The 20,803-nt window shown below is 38.7% G+C and overlaps 1 protein-coding gene across 4 annotated transcripts; it reads left to right on the top strand.

The window, feature by feature from the left end:
• Positions 1 to 326: 326 nt before the first annotated feature.
• LOC149812661 (disease resistance protein RPM1-like) lies at positions 327 to 20,562 on the top strand. Of its 4 annotated transcripts, none has more exons than XM_089991729.1 (3): positions 327 to 3,228; positions 4,195 to 4,388; positions 20,344 to 20,562. In XM_089991729.1, exon 1 carries the CDS (start codon positions 407 to 409, stop codon positions 3,170 to 3,172), a length of 2,766 nt encoding a protein of 921 aa, XP_089847855.1. In that variant the 5' UTR covers positions 327 to 406; the 3' UTR covers positions 3,173 to 3,228; positions 4,195 to 4,388; positions 20,344 to 20,562. The 4 variants fall into 4 exon arrangements, with proteins under 4 accessions (XP_089847855.1, XP_089847856.1, XP_089847854.1 ...); XM_089991730.1 differs by lacking the exon at positions 20,344 to 20,562 and adding an exon at positions 4,586 to 5,363; XM_089991728.1 differs by lacking the exon at positions 20,344 to 20,562 and adding an exon at positions 4,586 to 5,363 and having other exon boundaries at positions 4,195 to 4,392.
• The last annotated feature ends 241 nt before the right edge of the window (positions 20,563 to 20,803 follow it).

The raw sequence follows: 20,803 nt of genomic DNA, 5'->3' as shown, positions 1-20,803 counted from the left end.
TCGGACCATATCCAATCCATTTGAAGCCCTAATACGAATCCATCTTTTCATGTAAGTTAGGGTCTTTGATTGCCGATGGAAAGTGAGAAAGGCAATCGCAACCATCCACCACCCTTTGGTATTAATGCTGATGGAAAGTGAGGGGACAGCTCTAGCTGTATCAGTCATTGCTCTCAACTGCTCAACTGTACTGGTTTTTTTACTCAGTACGGCTGACTCATCGATAATATCTACAAATGGTATTCTCTTGTCTCGGATGAAAAATACAACATTATCAGCATAAAACAGAGCATGATCACTGCGAGCTTAGGGTCCGACACACATTGCTTTTAAAAAACAGAGCATGATCAAGAGGTACAGAGTGAGAGAGGTAGGAGGAAATCAGGGAAGAGGACGAGTTTGAGCGATGGCTCAATTTCCCGTGGAGTACCTGCTCAATAAGTTGGAAGCCTTGGTGGAGGGCGAAGTGAAATTGCTGAAAGGAGTTGAACATGAAGTGGACAAATTGAAGATGGAATTGAGAAGCATGAAAGCCTTCTTAAAGGACGCTGATAGAAGAAAGGATGATGATCATACTATAAAGGAGTGGGTCGAACAAGTGAGGGATGTTGCATATGATATCGAGGATGCCCTTGATGAGTTTCTGCTTCGATTTGGAGGACAACAATCAAGTGGATTTAGGGCTTCCTTGAAAAAGGTTTGTTCCTCACCGTCGCGTTGGATAACCCGTCATCAACTTGCAAAAAAAATGCAATCCATCAAGACCAGAGTGGTGAGCCTCAATGAAAGACGAAATAAATATTCTTTCAAGGAATTGCAAGAAGGAATTGCTTTTGGAGGACCCCAACATCGCCGAGAAGCGCCTCTTGATGAACAACCAGATTTGGTGGGATTCGATCAAGATATCAGAGAAGTAATAGGGTGGTTGAAAGGTGGGAACCCACAACTTACATCAATTTCTCTGGTCGGGATGGGAGGTTCAGGAAAGACTACGCTAGCAAGGAAAGTCTTTAATGACAAAGCAGTAAAGAGACACTTTGAGTGTTATGCTTGGGTTTCTGTCTCCCAATCCTTCAATGTTGAAAATATTCTAGTATCCTGCATAAGAGATTTTTACAAGTCAAGGAGGGATAATTGTCCAGATGGCATAGAGAAGATGGACATTTCAAGTCTCAAGCAAACGCTCCATTCTTACCTTCAACATAAAAGGTACGTTCTTGTGTTAGATGATGTGTGGAGTCAAAATGTTTTAGAAAATATCCAAATTGCATTACCAAAGACTCTGCGTGGAAGTAGAATCATGATCACAACTCGCAAAAATGATGTTATTCACCCAATAGAAGATGGAGTTGGTTTGAAGGGCCTTGTCCACAGCCTAAAACCCTTACCTAATAAAGCAGCAATGAGCCTATTTTGTAAGAGGGCATTCAGAGATGAGCCTCAAAACATTTGTCCGTCGAATCTTAAAAAAGTATGCAATGATTTGGTAAAAAGATGCGACGGTTTACCTCTTGCCATTGTAGTCTTAGGAGGTATTATGTGGCGCAAAAGGAAATATGAAGATGATTGGAGAATTGTTCATGATAGCCTTAGTTCAAACTTCAATGATGTGAATCATCCTTTGGGAAGTAGAGTGGGGTCAATCCTTTCTTTGAGTTTTGAGGAGTTACCCTTGTGCCTTAAATCTTGTTATTTGTATTGTGGCGTCTTTCCAGAGGATTATTTAATTAAAACAAATAAGCTGGTCAGACTATGGGTGGCTGAGGGGCTCGTAGAAAACAAAGAGGGTATAACATTAGAGGAGGTAGGGAATGAGTACCTTGACGAGCTTATACAAAGGAGCTTACTCCAAACTGTGAGATGGAAGGCAGGAGAACTTGGGGTAAAATCATGCCGAATTCATGACCTTTTGCGTGAATTAATTATATCTACATCAAAGAATCAGAACTTTTGCAGTGTTTTAACAAAAAAAAGTTCAAGGATCAATGAAAGAATTAGGCGTTTGTCACTCCACAATGACAGTCATGAAGGCATTTGGTTGAGCAATCAAAGTGCATCGCATCTTCGTTCCCTATTCTTGTTTGAGAAATTAGCTATCATGCCTTCTTCCTTCTTTACCATGATTTCCTCTTTTAGATTGATGAGGGTGTTGGATCTAGAAGGCATTCCCATTGAGCAACTGCCCGATGCTCTGGGTGATTTATTTCATTTGAGGTACCTGAACCTGCGTCGCACTAATATCAGGAGACTCCCAAGCTCCTTCGGGAAGCTCCACAACCTACAAACGTTAGATATCACAAAAACCCCAATTAAAACTCTACCGGAGGAAATATCAAACATGAAGAGCTTGCACTACTTAGGTGCTCTTCCGCCTTATAATTTTCCCTTTACCTTCAAGCAGTTGGTGGGATGTGAAATGCCAAGGGGAATATGCATGGTTACAGACCTTCAAAAACTCATGGGCATAAATGCTACTATAGAGATTGTTCAAAGGATCGGTAACTTGACTAAACTGAAAAGACTTTCGATATATATGGTGAGAAGGGAACATGAAAGTCACCTTTGTGCCTCCATTGCAAAGATGAAAGACCTGCTTAGACTCAGTGTAGCTGGTATTGGGGTTGAAGAGCCTCTCCAACTGAAATTGGACCCACCAACACGTCTTGAAGTTATCGTAATAAGTGCACGTCTGAATGAGTTTCCATGTTGGATCCGCTCTCTCAAAAACCTCGCTATCTTGAAACTGGCCTTTTCCGGATTAAGCCAAGATCCATTTCCTTCCCTCCAATCGTTGCGAAATTTGGTGAAACTTTACCTCTATGAGGCTTACGATGGGAAAGAATTATGGTGCAGCGGATCAGGAGGTTTTCCCAAGTTAAAGGAGCTCCATCTTTCAAGACTTGCAAGATTAGAAAATGTGTGGGTGGAAGAGACAGCGATGCCCAAACTTCAAATGCTAGCCATCATTGGGTGCAAGGAGATGAAGAGGGTGCCTCGTGGAATTCAACACATCAACACCATCCGACAACTTTTTTTGGCAAATATGCCGAAGGAGCTGATAGATAGCATACAAAGGCATGGAGGGAAAGATCACTCCATGGTCAAACACATCCCTCAAATCTTCGTGGGTGGCCAACGTGAAGATGGGACGTGGTACGGCGAGTATCTCTAGTGACGTAGGATCGTAACAGCGAACGATCCCTAGCAACCGTGAGGAAGCATGATCAGGTGAATTCACATATTTCAGAAAATTTTATTCACATGTGCGCTTTTTCTATTTCACTTCTTTTCCAACTTTTGCCTTTGCTTCATTTAACAATCTTACATGTTTGATTGCTTAAATATTCTTTGCGTTAGCCTACTTTAAGTCCTTTTAAAGTTGAAGAGCCAGGGTCTTGAGCTTCATTCTCTTTTATTATTTTATAATTTTATATATGCTTTACTGTCTTCATGTTATGTTCTATAAGTCAATGAAGAATGTTTTGCTTTGGCATTTTATGGTACTCTTGAGGATTTAAGGTACTGATATTTTGTGGATTTATACTGCCATAAAAACCCAAATTGTGGTTTGATATTCTCCAAGGCATTGAAAAGTTTGATGTATATTATCGTTGAAATAAATGCAGTCCTTGTGTTCTTTCAGTAATTCACAAGCTGTTGAAATTTGTTTTCTTTTTGGGTTAATAAGTTTAGATCCAGTTGGAAACTTGGTCTGAAATAATATATGCACATGTATGAAATGAAGTGGGTGCCTTTTGCAGGTTGATCCAAATAATATATGCACATATAAGAGAAATCATACCCAGACACGTTAAGAACTACATGAACCAGACCCGGCCCATACCGATTGAAAAATCGCAGGTCTTAGGGTCCGGCCCAAGTCTAATATAAAAGATCACAAAATATACCCCAGACCATGTATTAATCAGACGTTCGGGTATCGAGTCTTCTTATTTATCACCATATTCAGACCCTATAGGGTTTGGTATGGATCGGGTCCTTGTAAATCCGACCCGTTGACACCCCTATAACAACTGGGAGGGTTTTACAGGAAATTATATTTGATACCATTTGCATCGTAACTTTATCACAGTTTTATTTTTATGGGTCCTCATGTCCCTTTCATGGTACAATGACGTCTATATATCATGATCGTCATGGATAAGCTTCAAGTTTTTTTTTGTTTTTATATAGGAAAGCTGGGCAGACCCCTACCGGATATCTCTTAAGCCATATGTGTCAGAGGGATTCGAACTTGGGCCTTCTGCTTCGCACAGGACTTACCGGATATCTCTTAAGCTTTGGTTGGAGTCACCAACACCCAATGACAGACTCTCTCTCCCTCTCTCTCGAGTGAGACTGAGGATGGCCTCTTTGATTGCTTCTAAGTCAGTGAGTTTCCCTCTTTTTTTTTCTTGAATTTCACTTTTTTTTCTGTCCATTTGTTTGTTATTTGAGCGCATTAATAAATACTCATTTCTTTCTTTTTCATTTTTTTTATGTGTACTTTTTGGAGTCATTATGTTTCCCTGTTCTTCCTTGTCTGTTTGATTCTTTTTTGGGCATGTTGGTTTTTTTATTCAAGGAGCGTTTACATGTCACGGAATTGGGGGTGCCCCCCATCAGTGGATTCTTCTGCCGCAGAAATGGAATCCAACCCTCACGGAAACAGTTTCTGCGAAAATAAAATCGTTTAGCGTGTAAAATGACCCACCCGGTGGATTGCACTGTTTCTTTTGTCACTATAGGCCTCAAGTTAACGCACGGCCGTCGATGTGTTTCTGCAGAAACAGCCCACTTTCTGTAACACATAAACGCGCCCTTAGTGCTACAGTTTTTGGTTGGGCAAATACCTGTTATTTTGTCCATCAGAAAGAGAGAAAAAAATGTTGTGTTATTCCGCTATTGGATTATGCCATCTCCATCCTTTTTATTCTCTACAAATTTATGGGGGTTATTGTTTCTTTAACAGATTGGCTTGAGATGAGTGATCAGATAAAGTTGCTCATAGATCTGTCCAGTTTTTCGACGGTTAATTTAATGGATTTTTTCTTCTTCTTTTCCTCTGAGGAAATCCAAAATACAAAGGAGGTTTATGTCCAAAGGTAAAAATCTCAGCTATAGTTATTTTGAAATGCACCAGTTGTGTTCGACATGGTGGCCGTAAGAAGAAGGAATCGCCTAATGTTTTCTAAAAGGCACGCTCTAGTGATCAAGCCGGTTACTTTATTACAAAGTGCTTAGGCCACACAAACCACAAAAAATTGCTGTTCCCAGCAATTTTCTATCTAAAACACAGAAAATCACTGTGTGCAATGGAGAAAGTTACACAAAAAAATTACTGGATTACTGAGTATTTTGTAAACCGGGCCAGACTACTGGATTTGCTCTTCATTTCTAGCAAGATTACTCAAAAGAATTGGTACTATAAACCTGGTCAATTGTAATTGTCCCTATTGTTACAAGCGTGCAACTCACAAAGAGATAAATAAAAAGATTGAATCCATTGTGGGTGTCAAACATTTGAAGGCAGAGGCGTAGCTAGGGGGGGGGGCTAGCCCAGTCCTGCCTCCCGAAACAGTTAATTTTTTTTTAAAAGCCCAGTCCTAGCCCAGCCCTGATTCCATATGAAATAGATTTTTATCCATTTTTTAGCCCAACCCTGACTGCAACAAATAGTTTGATTTGTCCATATGAAATAGATTTTTATTAATAATTGTAGCCATTTTTTATTTTATCTCAAAAAAAAAAATTTTGGGGGGCGCTGCCCCCGAACCCCCGACTATCACACAAACTTTTTTTTTTCTACACCCCTGTTTGCCCCCCCCCCCCCCCGCATGAATCCTAGCTATGCCCCTGTTTGAAGGAATAGGAAAAATTACATACAAGAGATCTAGGAGCAAATCAAACATCATTTTGGCCTGATTCAAAATGAATGAAGAAATGGCATTTTGAGGATGAGGAATAAAGCATGGATAAGTTCAATTAAACCTTTAATAAATCCAAACGAACGTACTTGGCCCCCCAATTTTTACAGTGAAATGGAGTTTTGCTTAAGATCAAATGTTGTTGTTTTTTGATAGGCGAGCTGAGGTTAGGTAGACCCCCACCAGTCATTATTCAACGTACCAATGGGGTTTTTAACCAGCAATGTCCCAGACGTGCACTGACAACACCTACCAACCACACTGAGCCACCATTGTTTCTTAAGATCAAATGTTGCTGATGACAATCTTGTGCTTCTATAAATGATATGTATGCAAGGACTGAAGGGCAGATATCTGATTCTTATGGAATGCTATTTGGTTATAGATTTACAAGAACGGGCTCACAGGGGCTCTGCTCATTTGGTAAAAGCGACTTGTGAATATCAGGTTGATGAGATCTCACAAGTTCAAAACCCATGGGTGACGTCGCCAAAATTGAGTGTACTCCCTAGTGGGGGCACAGGGGACCTCATGGTTTTTATCAATGAGAGTTCTGTTGGTGTATTTGTCCAATCAAACACAAATGCATACTTTTAGACGCCATAGTGTACGAGTGTGGGTGCTCAATGTTCTCTTCAGCTGGTCAATGCCCACGATGAGCCTAGGCCTTAGGTCAACGGTGAGGAGAACCCTGAACCATGTATACTGAATATAGAGTATTTGGGTAGGCCAATGGTGAGTCTCTCATCATTCTCACACAACCTAACCTCTTTATATAATTGGGAGAATATGCAATTACATGAATGTGGTCTCTCTACATTCACGTAACTCCCACCCACTAACTGGCTCACTAATGGTGTCAAAGCGGGTCACTTAATGGGTTGGACCCACTAACCGTTATGTCTAACATTCTTTCACTTGATCCATTGACATCAAAAGTGCACAAAATTAAGGTTTATATCGTCATCTCGATTTAATTCTTCGTGTGGGTTCACATGCTACTCTTTATTACAAGAATGAATCATATGAGTCATGGTGATGAACACTCCTTTATGAAATATCATATTTTTATGTAGTATGCTAAAATTCACCTTCAATGCTAGCTTTATGAATAGGTTGGTCTCTTACCTATTTTATTGGTCATTTAATATTGTTATTCTGCTATTCTCTCTAACCATATGAGAGATCTTATACGCAAAATCAGCAATACAATTCATATTCACAAATGTGATCACATAATGTATTGTCATACGTAAGAATGAATAAAAAAGACCCATCCTCTTTACATGTTGGGAATACAATCCCGGTGCTAGCCCTTTAGTAATCTTTTTCTTCATCCCAATTGTATCAATACAAACCAGATGATTCTCAATCATTTCTTTAACAATAAAGTATTTTAATTTCATGTGTTGACATGCTCTTGTTGTTATTTGAAAAGAACTCTTGCTGTTATTTGAAAAGAACACGATTGCTTCATTATTACAAAAGATCTTTAGTGGTCTCTCAATAAAATCCACTATACCAAGACCATAATGAAGTTCTTTATCCAAATGGCCTAAGACGATGTCTCGTATAAAGCAATAAATTATGCCTCCATGGTATGAATTGCAGTAGTGAACTATTTTACACTTCTCTATGAGAAAAATACTTACACTAGTGGATTTTTTACTGACTAAACATCATCTTAAGTCCGCATTAGAGTATCCAATGACCTCTAGGTGGTCAACTTTTTTGTAGGTCAACATGTAATCCTTCGTTCCTTGTAAATTGTGCATGACCTTCTTCGTTGCTTTTTATTGTGCAATGTCAAGATTTGACTGATATCTATAAAGCATTCTCACAACAAATGCTATATCAGGTCGAGTGCAGATCTTCGCATAATGCAAACTCCCAACCACCGAAGAATATGTGGAAGTTGTCATCTAAGCCTTTGCAATACCATCCCAAGGACAGTCTTTTAAGCTCAATTTATCCTCTTTCACTATGGATGTCGAACCAGGAGAACAATTCTACATCTCATATCTTTTAAGAACATTAAGGATATAGGATTTCTGAGATAGACTAAGGACACTCTTAGTTCTATAATGACGGATCTTGATTTCAAGGACATATGTGGTTTCACCTATGTCCATCATATCAAAAGGAGAAGAAAAAAAAATGGTTTCATGTAATAGACTCAAACATTAGTTGCAAGAAGAACATGGTCAACATATAAAACCAAAATTATAGACTTATTCTGACTAATCTTTATGTAAATGCATTGATCAACTATGTTTTCAGTTAATCTAAAGTTCATTATTACCTGATTGGACTTTTTATACCACTAGCGGAAAACCTGTTGCAAACTAAATTATTCGAGTCATCTATACTGAAATCAGAAGATTGTTGCATATATACCTCTTCATTCAGATCCCTATTCAGAAAGACAGTTTTTGCATTCATCTGATGTAGCTCTAAATCAAAATGATCTTTATCTATGTGAAACCTTTTGCAATAAGCTTAGCCTTGTATCTCTCCACATAACCTTTAGAGTCTATTTTGGTCCTATAGACACATTTACAACCAATAGATCTGACTCCATGGTGTGTGTTTTGAAAAATACTTTTTAAAACAATATTTTTAATTAAAATCAAGTGAAAGCTAGCCACCAAAAATATAAAAGTCGGCTCGCACGAGTAGTGGAGTCTAGGTCGATCTCAGGGAATGAGATATACTTCATATTCAAGTACACAATCTAACGACACTTTATTGCAAAAAAAAATTTAATTAATTGAATTAATACGGGAGAGAGTGCAGCCCTTTGCAGAGGACTTTAAATAATAATTAGTGGCGTTATTACAAACCCAATTAATGAAATAAAATAAACTTAAGCTAAAAGAAAGAGAAAATGGTCTTCAATGCTTCGAGTCTTTAGGGCTCCTTTATTGATGTTTATTCATTTGATGAAACATTCCTTGCACTTCTGAGGATTCTTTGAGGGGCTTGAAGGGCCTTTTAAAGAGCCTTTTTAGGACTTTAGAGGGCTCTTTGAGAGCACAGAAATGGACCTCTCGCACATCTGATCGCTCATTTGCAAAAATAAAAAACACATGTGCAACACAAACGGACAAAACTACACTAAATCTAAACTTAAAATTAAGCAAAAACAAAAATCTAAACTAACTCTAACAAACCACTACACGACGAAATAGCATAACAAATTCCTAACCAACTAGCAAATTCAGCACTTAACTATGCTACTTAGAACATGTTATGAAACTAAAATAAAAACATCTAACTAAATAAAATATGAACTCATGAATTCAACTACTATACAGAATATCTACTAAAAAAAATCAACAATTAACATATAAAATAGCAAATGCTTAATAACTAATGAATTGAATGACTAGTGAAATAAAATAAACCTAGTATATGCTTAAACATTCAAGGCTTTAAACACTTAAAGAATTAAACGAATATAGACTAAGCACTATATACAATATAACCTGTTAATTGTCAACCAACAAAAAAGAACGTCAAACACTTGTGAATTAGTTAATTGTAAAAGAAAACTATTCAACTGCAAAGACGTAAGGTAAACGTATTTATCTAATTAATGTGCCTAATAAGCATATAAAGTCAATGCACATCATACGTTTAGCTGAACACACGTTGTATTTCAATAACGTCAATCACGCTGAACAGTGTGATTGACGCTGTTTGAGGTTTAGGCTGAAAATAAAACACAGTATTTGCACGCCTGCTGGAGCTGCAAACTTTATTCTCAGTTCAACTACTGTGTGGGTTCCAGCATCTTGGACGGTGCTATTTCAGACTCAAACGCGATAGATTGCTGTCAAACGACACGCTGGACAGCGTGTCCTTTAGTGGGCGTTAATCACTGGAGCAACGTCAGATACACACGGTTGTGATTGATGTTAACTATGAAAATAAATAAAAGAAGCAGCAACAACAACTAAAAAAGATTTAGTTATTTTTTTTTAATCAACTATCAAGAACGATCACACCAATATTAAACCAAACAGAAAACTAAATTGAAATATGCTACTACGATCCACATGAACAATTCTAAATATGCAAAGCATGAAACACATAAAAAAAATTTAGATTACAATGTATGCGATGAAGATAAAAAAAAAATGCATGTGATGATTCTAAAACTATCGAGAAGGGGGACAAGAGTGTGTGGTTCAGCAAAAAAAACATTTTTGCCTTCTTGAAAATTCTATTTATAATCCTTAATTGGGTTAAAATTCAAAATTTTGAAAAGTGATCGATAAATTTTTTTAATTTCCAAAACTGGTCTCTTCTTAAAAACATGTTTTTTAAAGGGATATTTTTTTTAAAAACTAATTGTAAATAATTAAATAAGCCCTAATCTAACTAACACTACAAGAAAAATGCATAATGGCGACGGATGCTATCCATCGCTATACATGTTTATGACGGACTAGCGACAAATATCATCCATCGCATAACCCTAGTCGCTAAATTTTGACGGAATTTATCTGTCTCCAATCCGTCGCTATGTTGCGACGGCTTAACGACGGATCATGTACGTCGTGAATTCATCGTTAAACGATGACCGATTTGGTTAAGCGACAGAATTTAATCTGTCGCTACCATTTATCGACGGATGAATATCCGCCGCTAATTGGCGACGACTTAAATTCCGCTGCAAACCGACGACGATTTCTTCGTCGCTAATTTGTACTAAAAATTTTAAATTTTTTTTTAAATATTTTGAAAATCAAGAAAAAATTCTCGTACAATTCATATATCTTACTTATAAAAAAATAGTACAAATAAAAAATACATACAAATTAAACAGAAATGCTAAGTTAAGCTGTAACACCCAATTTTTTATAGTAAAAAATTTGGATTTTTTTTTTTTAAATAGCAAAAGTGTGAAGACAAAAGTTGGGGTACCTTACAGGGTAAAACAGAGAAGTACTAAAAGCATACCATTCTTTAATTAAAGCATTAATGTCATTAATTACATCTCATAACAGAAATACAAATCTACTAATCAGAGTTCAAACATAAAATACTGAAATAAATGAGATCTCTTGGCCACATCCAGATCGACACCCCGATTCTCCGATTTAGTTGCTAACTGAAAAACATTTAAAGCAGAAAGGTCAGACTCCCCTGTCTGCGTAAGAAGCATTATATTTATATATGGTGCTCAGTGTTCTGTGTACAAATATGTGCAAACATCTAAAGTTATAACTAGTAGGTAATTTGCATTATTCTAAAAAAAATAAGCATGCTTTCTACTTTGCTATGAAAACAGAAAAAATACCAGATGTGTATTCATTCTTACACGCACTGTGTTTCTAACATTTATAATATCCACTGCAAGGAATTCAACATTTACTCAGAATTAATTTGGAGAAAAATGTAAACTTTTTATGTTTATCTTTCAATTATCCTATGGGTACGCACAGGCATTCAACATCGTATCGGACTGAGACCATACAGGGGTCTATTATTTAATAATCCGTATGACTAGCCGTACGGATATCCAAAGGGGACGGTCCGTGACCGAGAGAGTACTCTCCAGTGGCTAGAGCAAGAATTAGGATGCACCCTGTGACACTTCTGTAGAAGACTTGGATCTACCACCTAGGATGCAGTGGTAGTCCTGGCCCCCTAACTTTGTGGACTGGAGACCGGGTGAGACGCCTAACTCTCACGAAACTCGAATGTTCACGAAGCTTATACCAGCTACCCTCTCCAAGGTACACTACAAGAAAAACCCTTATTAGCGACAGATTTTTGCGACGGATTTTTTCCGTCTTAAATTAGCGACGGACTTAGCGAGAGAACATTATCCGTCGCCAATCTTTGAAATATTTTTGAAATTAGCGACGGTATAAATTCTGTCTCAAATCCGTCGCTAATTATCGACAGATCGACGACAAAAAAATTTCACTGCAAAACCGTAGGAAATTAGCGACGGATTTAGCGAGGGAATTTTTTCGTCGCTAATCCGTCGCTAATTAGCGACGGAAAAATTCCCTCGCTAAATCCATCGCTAATTTTCGATTTAAACCGTCCCACCTAAGGCGCGAAATTTTCCCTCTCTCCCCCGTTCGAAATTTAAATTGATGTTCGATTTAAACTGAGCCTCGTGCTCCCGCTGGTCGATGAAGCCGAGCCTCATGCTCGCCGCAGTAAGGCTCACCGGACGATCCTGCTGGACGATGTCGACCGCCGCGACTGTCGTCGCCCAACTCTGACGCAGCAGAGGAGGGCGGAGGAATCTCGATGAAGGGCGTGCAGATGGCGGGGCGGCCGTTGTACCTGGACATGCAGGCGATGTCGTCGGTGGACCCGCGGGTGCTGGACGCGATGCTGCACTTCTTCACTGGCCGCTTCGGCAACCCCCATTCCCGCACTCACCTCTACGGTTGGGAGTCGGACGAGGCGGTCGAGCGCGCCAGGGAGCAGGTCACTTCCACGCCACCTACCTCCCTGTCGGCTTTGACGACCTCCTCGACCTCGATCGCCTCCGCGACGCCATCAGCCCCGACACCGGCTTCGTCTCCGTCATGGCCGTCAACAACGAGATCGGTCCATTCCGACCTCTGCGAGACCCAATCGGAGATCTTGGGGTCGAGGGAGTACGGCTTGCTGGGATCCGGTGGTGGGTCGTCCTCCTCCTCCGTCGCCGCCGACGAATCGCTCCAAGTCCGGCCTATTGCTGTCGAAATACCTCCCGACAGCGAGCAAAATTTTTTTTTAAATTTTTTTTTAAAATTTAGCGACGGATTAGTGACAGATATTATTCGTCGCTAATTTAAAATAGCGAAGGACTCGCGACGGATATTATCCATTACTAATTTAAAATAGTGACAGACTCACGACGGATCATTTCCGTCGCTAATCCATCTCAAATTAGCGACGGATTAGCGACGGATAAGTTTTGTTGCTACTTAGCGTCGAAAAATTCGCAATGAAAGCTATCCGTCTCTAATCCGACGCTAATCCGTCGCTAAACTGTTTAATGACGAATTAGCGATGGATTAGCGACGGATTTAGGTCGTCGCTAATCCACATGTTTCTTGTAGTGGTAGACCATGGGTCTGGTAACATACAAAGTCTTTCCGGTGTACCTAGAATCTTGATGGTTTTATATTTATGTTTTTATTTAACATTTTCTTTATAACCATGTGCGAGCTATCGCACCACGAGGGGTCTGGTAACATATACCCTCTTTCAGGTATACCCAGAGCTTCACAAACCTCATGTTTATGAATCTATTTTCATTTTCCAATTATTTTCCTGTGCGAGTTGTTGCACCACAGGGGATTCTCAAAATCCCGAACCCGACTTGGGGTTCACACACATAGTATGCATTTTTGAGCCAGGGTGCCATAAGCACCATCAAGGTAGCATCTCTCAGAACATTGCTCGACTCAGAGCCCATATTTGAACATTCGTTGTTGTTTTTTTATCCATGGCGTACGCATTCGTACCCAAAAACTATGCCATCCACATGGCATGGTTTGCTCGATCTCTCTACATATATATTTTTAGAATGCTCCGACCATGGTCTGGTGGAACTTCTATGATGCACTCGGCTTAATGAGCCTTTGACTTGACATGGCTTTGTGGTTACCACCATGGGGGTAACGTGACCCCGGGACATGTGACCTTCCTATCGCCCTCGGTTGGGGAGGAGTTAAACCCATCAGTCCAACGTACCAAACATCTGTGTGTGTGTGGTCCCAACAATCACTCGAAATGGGAATTTTCGCTAGTTACAACCATTCCAGTTGTTCCTCGTCACACACACAATATATATATATATATATATATATATATATATATATATATATATATATATATATATATATTTTCTTTTGTATTGGTTGCACTTCCACCATCGTTTCAGATGTGAAGATCATTCTGAGCTTGCAATACCCACAGCCCCTGCCGTGGAGGCTAAGCCAGAATTTGGCAGCCTTCATTGAGTCCGGATTCACTCACCAGGCCGGAAGTAAGTCGACCAATAGGGTCGGCCAGATCCATGGTCATGGGTGTAAAAGGAACGAGACTGGGTCAAGTCGATTCTAGAACATTCATGTGTTTTTTTTTTGTTTATATATATATACAGTTTTGCAGGCTACTGCAAAGCCCTTGTAGATCTACAGCTTGTAAATACCAGCATCCTGGCTCACCCTAGATCAAACTGGATCGGGCTTGACAGATCGACCACAATGGTTTGCGCTATCCATGCTTGAGAATGCACTAAGAAATGAAACTGAACCCTCTATTCTATGGCGGTTAACAGAGGAAAGCCTAAATACAAGAAGTCCAAACATGAGCCATTGTTACAGGCCATGTATCCATGCATACACAGTTTAAATAAATCGTTTCAATCCTTAACTATCAATGGATTACTGTATCACTTTGTATTTTACAACTCAAGAGTAAAACAAATCTAAAAAGATACTTAAACAAACCAGCATGTTACATAGAAAGGTATACCCACGAATGATGAAAATATTTTTGATATTTCTAAGAACTTATCATGTAGGTCAATCCATATGTTATTAAAATCTTTCCTTTGTAAAACATGATGTATAGAGAGTCTATTTCATCTATTTGGGAAATCAACGTTTGTTGTTCTCAATTAACCCATGTTTGCCAATGAAAGTTTCAACCATGTACTACAACCAAAAAGAATCAACAACTATCATTTACTTGTTTTGAATCCAGTAATAACATGGTCGCTTAATAAAAAAAAATCAGAGATTTACCATAGGGTGAACAACCAATAAGCACAATGCATAATCAAAACAGTGTTTAATAAAATTTTAGGGCTTATAAAGGAAGACTCAAATCAAAACCATGTATGTCCTAGTATCCTATCATGCATACATGCTGCATGCGTACAATTAATCTACCTCAAATTTTAACATGCGTCTGGAACCATGTTATTTTTTTTTTTTTGTTTTAAAAGATCTAACCTAAGGACTAAACTTTCTATCAATGCATGCTGGGTACAACATACTTGCTTAGAATTGAATTTCCATAGTCACCCTACAGTCTCATACATGTTATATTTATCAACATACCCAGATATACAACCTTACTGTTAACCCTATTGTGGTCACGCACACACATAATTTTTTTTTTTTTTATAAACAGAACTTACATGGTTTAATGAGCTAGAGTGATGCCTAAAATTTTCATATTAAGGCTGAACTATATCATCCGACATGGGATTCGACCATCGCAAGTACCAATCTATTATTCATGATACTGCTAGTCGACTTAATCTGCCTTTTTGCCATGGAAATTTTTAATTGTTGTATGCAGTTGCATACGATCATAGGGTGTTGCGGCATACTTGTGCCATAGGGCACCGAGCTCACGCACACAAACATAATATTCCTTACCTCATTGGAGTCTCACGACGGCACGGCTGCACCTCTTCCTTTCTTCGTTGGAGCCGCACACCACTTTTGCGATGGAGTCCACACGATCAGCAGGGGAGGTCGACACGTCCAACAATGATGGTCGACCACCACGGTGGAAGAGAAGGATGGATGGGCCAAAAATGTTGAGAGAGAGAGAGAGAGAGATTCCAATTGTGGCGCACGATTTCTCTCAATCTCCTTATCTTATCTCTCCCACCAAAGTGGGTTTTTTTCAAAACTCAAACCCCAAAGAATCGCCCTCAACCCACGATTCTTTTTGGTGGGTGTTCTCATTTCCAAAAACACCTCCATTACCTTTTAGCAAAAATCTCTCTAACTTCCTATAATTCATTGCTTTAATGGTACCCTTCTCCCTTTTTGGTGGGATTCTCCTATCTTTTTGGAAAAAGGAAACAAAATAGCCAACTCCCACACGTTTTTTTGTGGGAGATGGGCTATAAAGTAGGGATTTTAAAAGCTCTACTATTTTACCTTTTTACCAAATTAAAAGTCGTGGTCTTTTTGTGCAAAAAGATATCCGTTTTGTTTCATTCCAGATTTCATGAAAAAAAACAATGCTTTTCAATTCTACATAGGCACTCCGTGGGTTTTGAACTTGGGTTGTGGCTCCACACAATCGTGCGTCCTACCACTACACCACAACATCACTTGGTGTTTACTTTTGCAGTAAAATTTTTTTTATGTCATATTGGGACGTTTTTTCTTGTTGATGGATTTCTCCCATTTTCATGTGAATTTTTCTTCTGTTTGTTCTAAACTTGCACTCTCTTACCTTAAATGTGTTTTGGATCTCACGCTATCATCCCGAAACCATCGAGTTTCCCATTGGACCCCGTGAGTCAGGTCAGATCATCGAATCTTGCTAAAATCTGGATCCAAATACCACTTTCGAGGGTTTGTTACCAGTTTCGTTCTAGAAACCTCAAGTCATCAAAATTGTATTGCATAGCATAAAATCTTACTATTTCACATAAATGCTTCATTTTTATTCATTTAGAATTCTACAAATTTCACGGGTTTTACATCCTTCCCCTCTAAAAGAAATTTCGTCCGTGAAATTTGTAATACATATCAGTCAAACAATTGAGGGTACTTATCCTTCATCGCTGCTTCTGGTTCCCATGTGCATTCTTCTAAGTCATGATGTCTCCATCTTACTTTGACTAATGGGCTGGTCTTGTTTCGCATCACCCACTCACTACGATTTCGATCGGTCTCTCTTCTACGGTCAGATCTTCTTGCACACTGATGTCCTCAAACTGAATCACGTGTGATGAATCTTGAATGTATTTTCTCAATATCGATACGTGAAATACATTATGGATCTTGGCAAGTTGAGATGGTAACTCAACTCGATAAACAGTTTCGCTGATCCACTCTAATATCGAGAAAGGTCTGATGTATCTAGGACTCAACTTCTCATTTTTTTCGAATCTGAAAACGCTCTTGGTCGGCGATACCTTGACAAACACTGCATCTCCCACTTCGAAACTAAGCTCTCTGCGTCGCTGATTTGCATAGCTTTTCTATCGACTCTGTGCTGCTCTAAGTCGATCTCGTATCTTCTGTATCTGTTCAGTGTAATGTTGAAGTACCATTGGTGACTCAACTGCTCTTTCACCAACTTTGTCCCAATGTATCGGAGATCTGCAAGGTCGCCCATATAATGCTTCAAAAGGCGCCATACTGATACTCACGTGGTAGCTATTGTTATAAGCGAACTCTGCTAGTACCATGTGAGCATCCCATTCTCCTTTCCAATCCAGCATACATGCACGTAACATGTCTTCCAGTGTCTGTATGGTCCTTTTTTACTATCCGTCGGTTTGTGGATGGAAGACAGTGATGAACTTCAACTTAATTCCCAATGCCTTTTGTAACTTCCCCCACAGTCCTGAGGTAAATTGAGGGTCTCTCTCAGATATGATCGAGATTGGCACCTCATATAGTTGTACTATCTCCTGGATATACAGGTCGGTCAAGCTCTCAAGTGACTGACTCTTCCTCATCGGTAGGAAATGTGCTGACTTAGTGAGTCTGTCAACTACTACCCAAATAGTGTCATGGTTCTTTCGGATTCGTGGTAACCTCATCACGAAATCCATAGTGATATGTTCTCATTTTCATTGAGGGATTTCCATCAACTGCATTGTTCCTCCCAGCCTTTGATGCTCAATCTTGATTTGTTGACACGTCAAGTACTTCGCAACGTATCTGGAATTATAGCAAGATTAGCATAATGCCAATCTTAAATCGATAGTAAAAACAACTTAATTAGAGCACATAAAATTTACTTGTGAATTTGTTACCTTGCAACATCACGCTTCATTCCATTTCACTAGTACCTGAGTTGTAGATCTTTAAACATCTTGGTACTGCCCAGGTGAATGGTATACTTGCTCTTATGTGCCTCTGCCAATAACTCTTCTCTGGTCTCTAGATCGCTCGACACCCATAGTCGATCCTTAAACCATATACTTCCATTCTCTTTGCATTGGAAAGCGATGTCTTCTTGCAATGCCAATGCCTCCATCTTCCCGTACTGCGAGTCTTTTTTTTGCTTAATCATGATCCGCTCTCGCAGTTCTGATCGTACCGTCAGGCTAGACAACCTAAGTATGCCTTGATCGTCGGAGAAAGGTCTCCATTCTATGAACTCAGAAATCATCTTTCATCTAAGACTTATCAGGCTAAAAAGATTTCCCCCAACCTTGCGACTAAGGGCATCAACAACAACATTTGCTTTTCCGGGATGGTACGAGATTGTAAACTCATAGTCCTTGATGAACTCGAGCCACCATCTTTATCGCATATTAAGTTTCTTCTAGGAAAACAGGTATTTCAAGCTCTTGTGATCAGTGAAGACTTCGAACTTTTCCCCATATAGAGAATGTCTCCAAACCTTCAAAGCAAAAACCACGACCGCCAACTCTAGATCGTGAGTGGGGTAATTTCTTTCATGAGTCTTTAGTTGTCGGGATGCATAGGCAATAACATTGTCGTGTTGCATCAGCACACACCCCAGTCCGGCATGATTTTAACTACATTCAGAGGTTTGCAATATATTTGTATGAACGTCAAGATATTTGCCTGGATATGTTGCAAATCTTCGTAGTAATTTCAATTATATTTAAAGGTTCATAATATATTTGTAAGAATGTGTGGAGGCCTGCACAAACATATTATAAATCTCTTTGATGATTTTAACCATATTTTGGAGGTTTGCTACATGTTTGTGCAAATGTCACGAGGTTCACAAAAATATGTTGTGAATCTCTTTGATAATTCTAACTATATTTTAAATTTCATAACATATTTGTGAGAATGTTAAGAAATTTGCACAAATATAATATTTTTTATCATTTTTACATTGAAATTGGGGATATTTATTGGAACTCGGGTCAGGCCCGCCTTTGGTATGAAATTTGTTTTTCTTTCTTTTTTTTAGAATTACTCTGGTATGAAATTTCACAAACCATACCTGGCATCATATATTAATCGGACCCTTCAAGTCCAACCCAGATTCTAATCGGGCCTTCTAATTTATCACTAAACACTGACTCTATAGGGTTTGGTACGGGTCAGGTCATGGTCAAACCAAACCCATACCCATAAATCAAGAGGTTCCCTGTGTTTCAAGTTGGTTTTCTATGTCAATCCTGAATGCAGAAAATGATATTTATTTTTTTTAATGACGAGGAACCTCCCTAGAAATGGTGGTCACCTAAGGACACCCTTCTTCGATATTAAATCCAAGTTGAGTGCCATAACCCGCAAAAGGACACCCACCAAGCAAACGATGGGTATAATTCCAATAAAAATGGATTTATGGATTTCATGTATGGGTATCTACCATATTACATCAAGTACCACCCTAACCACTTAGGGGTGTCAACGGGACGGGTTTGGTTCGGACCCAAGTGGAACAAGACCTGGCACAAATTTTGGGTATGGTATCCGGTTTGGACTTGAGTCTAATTGAACCCAATATAAGATAAACCATACTCAGACCTGTTAAGAACTGCATAAACCAGACCCGGTCCATACAATATGTTTTTTTATCATTTTTACATTGAAAGATTGCGAGTCTTAATCGATACTCGTGTAGGGTCTGAGTCAGGTATAAAATTTCACAAACTATACCCCAAACCATGTATTAATCGGACCTTTGGATCTGGACCCAGGACTTAATTGGGTCTTCTTATTTATCACTATACTCGGACCCTATATGTATAGGGTTTGGTATGGATCAGGTCCTGCTAAACCCGACCCGTTGGCACCACTGTAACCACTGCGTGGGTTTTAGAGGAAATTGAATTTTGGTGTTTTGGACATTTTTGAAGGTTTTTCTTAAAATTATATGGGTTGTACCTATCGAGGGATTTTTTAAAGTTAAGATGTATCTGACCATATCCAATCCATTTGCAGCCTTAATACTAATCGATATTTTCGTATATCTGCAGTTTGGCGAGTATTATTATATTCACCCAGACCTGGACCAGGGTCATTGACTGCTGATGGAAAGTGAGAAAATTAGTGTCTAGACTAAAAGGACGATAATTTTTTTTTTGTTGTTTGATGATCTAGTAACAAAAAAGTATTTGTCGTCCGAACCAAAAAGGAAACCAACTAAAGGAGGACAGTAAAAACTCTTGCAGTCAACGGAAAAAAGTTTTTGTGGTGAAAAAAATTTGAGAAAATTAGTGAATTTTGGTGTTTTGGACATTTTTAAAGGTTTTTCTTAGAATTATATGGGTTGTACCCATCTTTAGGGGATTTTTTAAGTGAAGGTGTGATGAATGAACTAAGATTTTAGGATTTTGAGATGTTGAAAAAACAATTTTTGAATTATTAGAACCTGAGCGTGTAAAAAGACATATGAGACTCAGATCAGATATCCGATCATATACAATCCATTTGCAGCTCTAATACTAATCGATCTTTTCATAAATTTACAGTTTGCCTCACCGGGTGAAAAGTGAGAAAGGCAAGCCTAATTAATGAAGATCGTACACATTTCTCTCCATTGAAGGGACAGCTCTCGCTCTATCAGTCAACTACCCAACAATGCTCACTGCTCATGTCTTGTTCATGTTTGACTTGTAAAGACTTCAGTTACGTTAAAACTCGGCTTACTCATCCAAGTTTTGTACATTGGTGAGTTCTACTGGTTTTTGACTCGGTTATTGAACTATTGGGTCGGAATCAACCGAGTCACCAATATAAGCGATATTTTGAAAATATCATGAGAAATGTTGATATTTTAAGGTAACCGATATTAAAGGTAATATCATGATATTTTCAAAATATCATCATAAGAAGAAATATCAGTATATTATCTGGATATTTTTCGGAAAACTCTTTTTTTATTTTAAATCCTTTAAATTATGTTTTTTTTATATTTTTTGAAAAAAAAAA

This window comes from Nuphar pumila, chromosome 16 (genome assembly GCF_984573655.1).
Source record: "Nuphar pumila chromosome 16, dmNupPumi1.hap1.1, whole genome shotgun sequence".
Taxonomy (NCBI): Eukaryota; Viridiplantae; Streptophyta; class Magnoliopsida; order Nymphaeales; family Nymphaeaceae; genus Nuphar; species Nuphar pumila.
This window is presented reverse-complemented; position numbering and strand designations above follow the sequence as displayed.

Excerpts from the sequence above, each read along its gene's own strand:
- LOC149812661 (XM_089991729.1), top strand. The coding sequence starts at position 407 with ATGGCTCAATTTCCCGTGGAGTACCTGCTCAATAAGTTGGAAGCCTTG.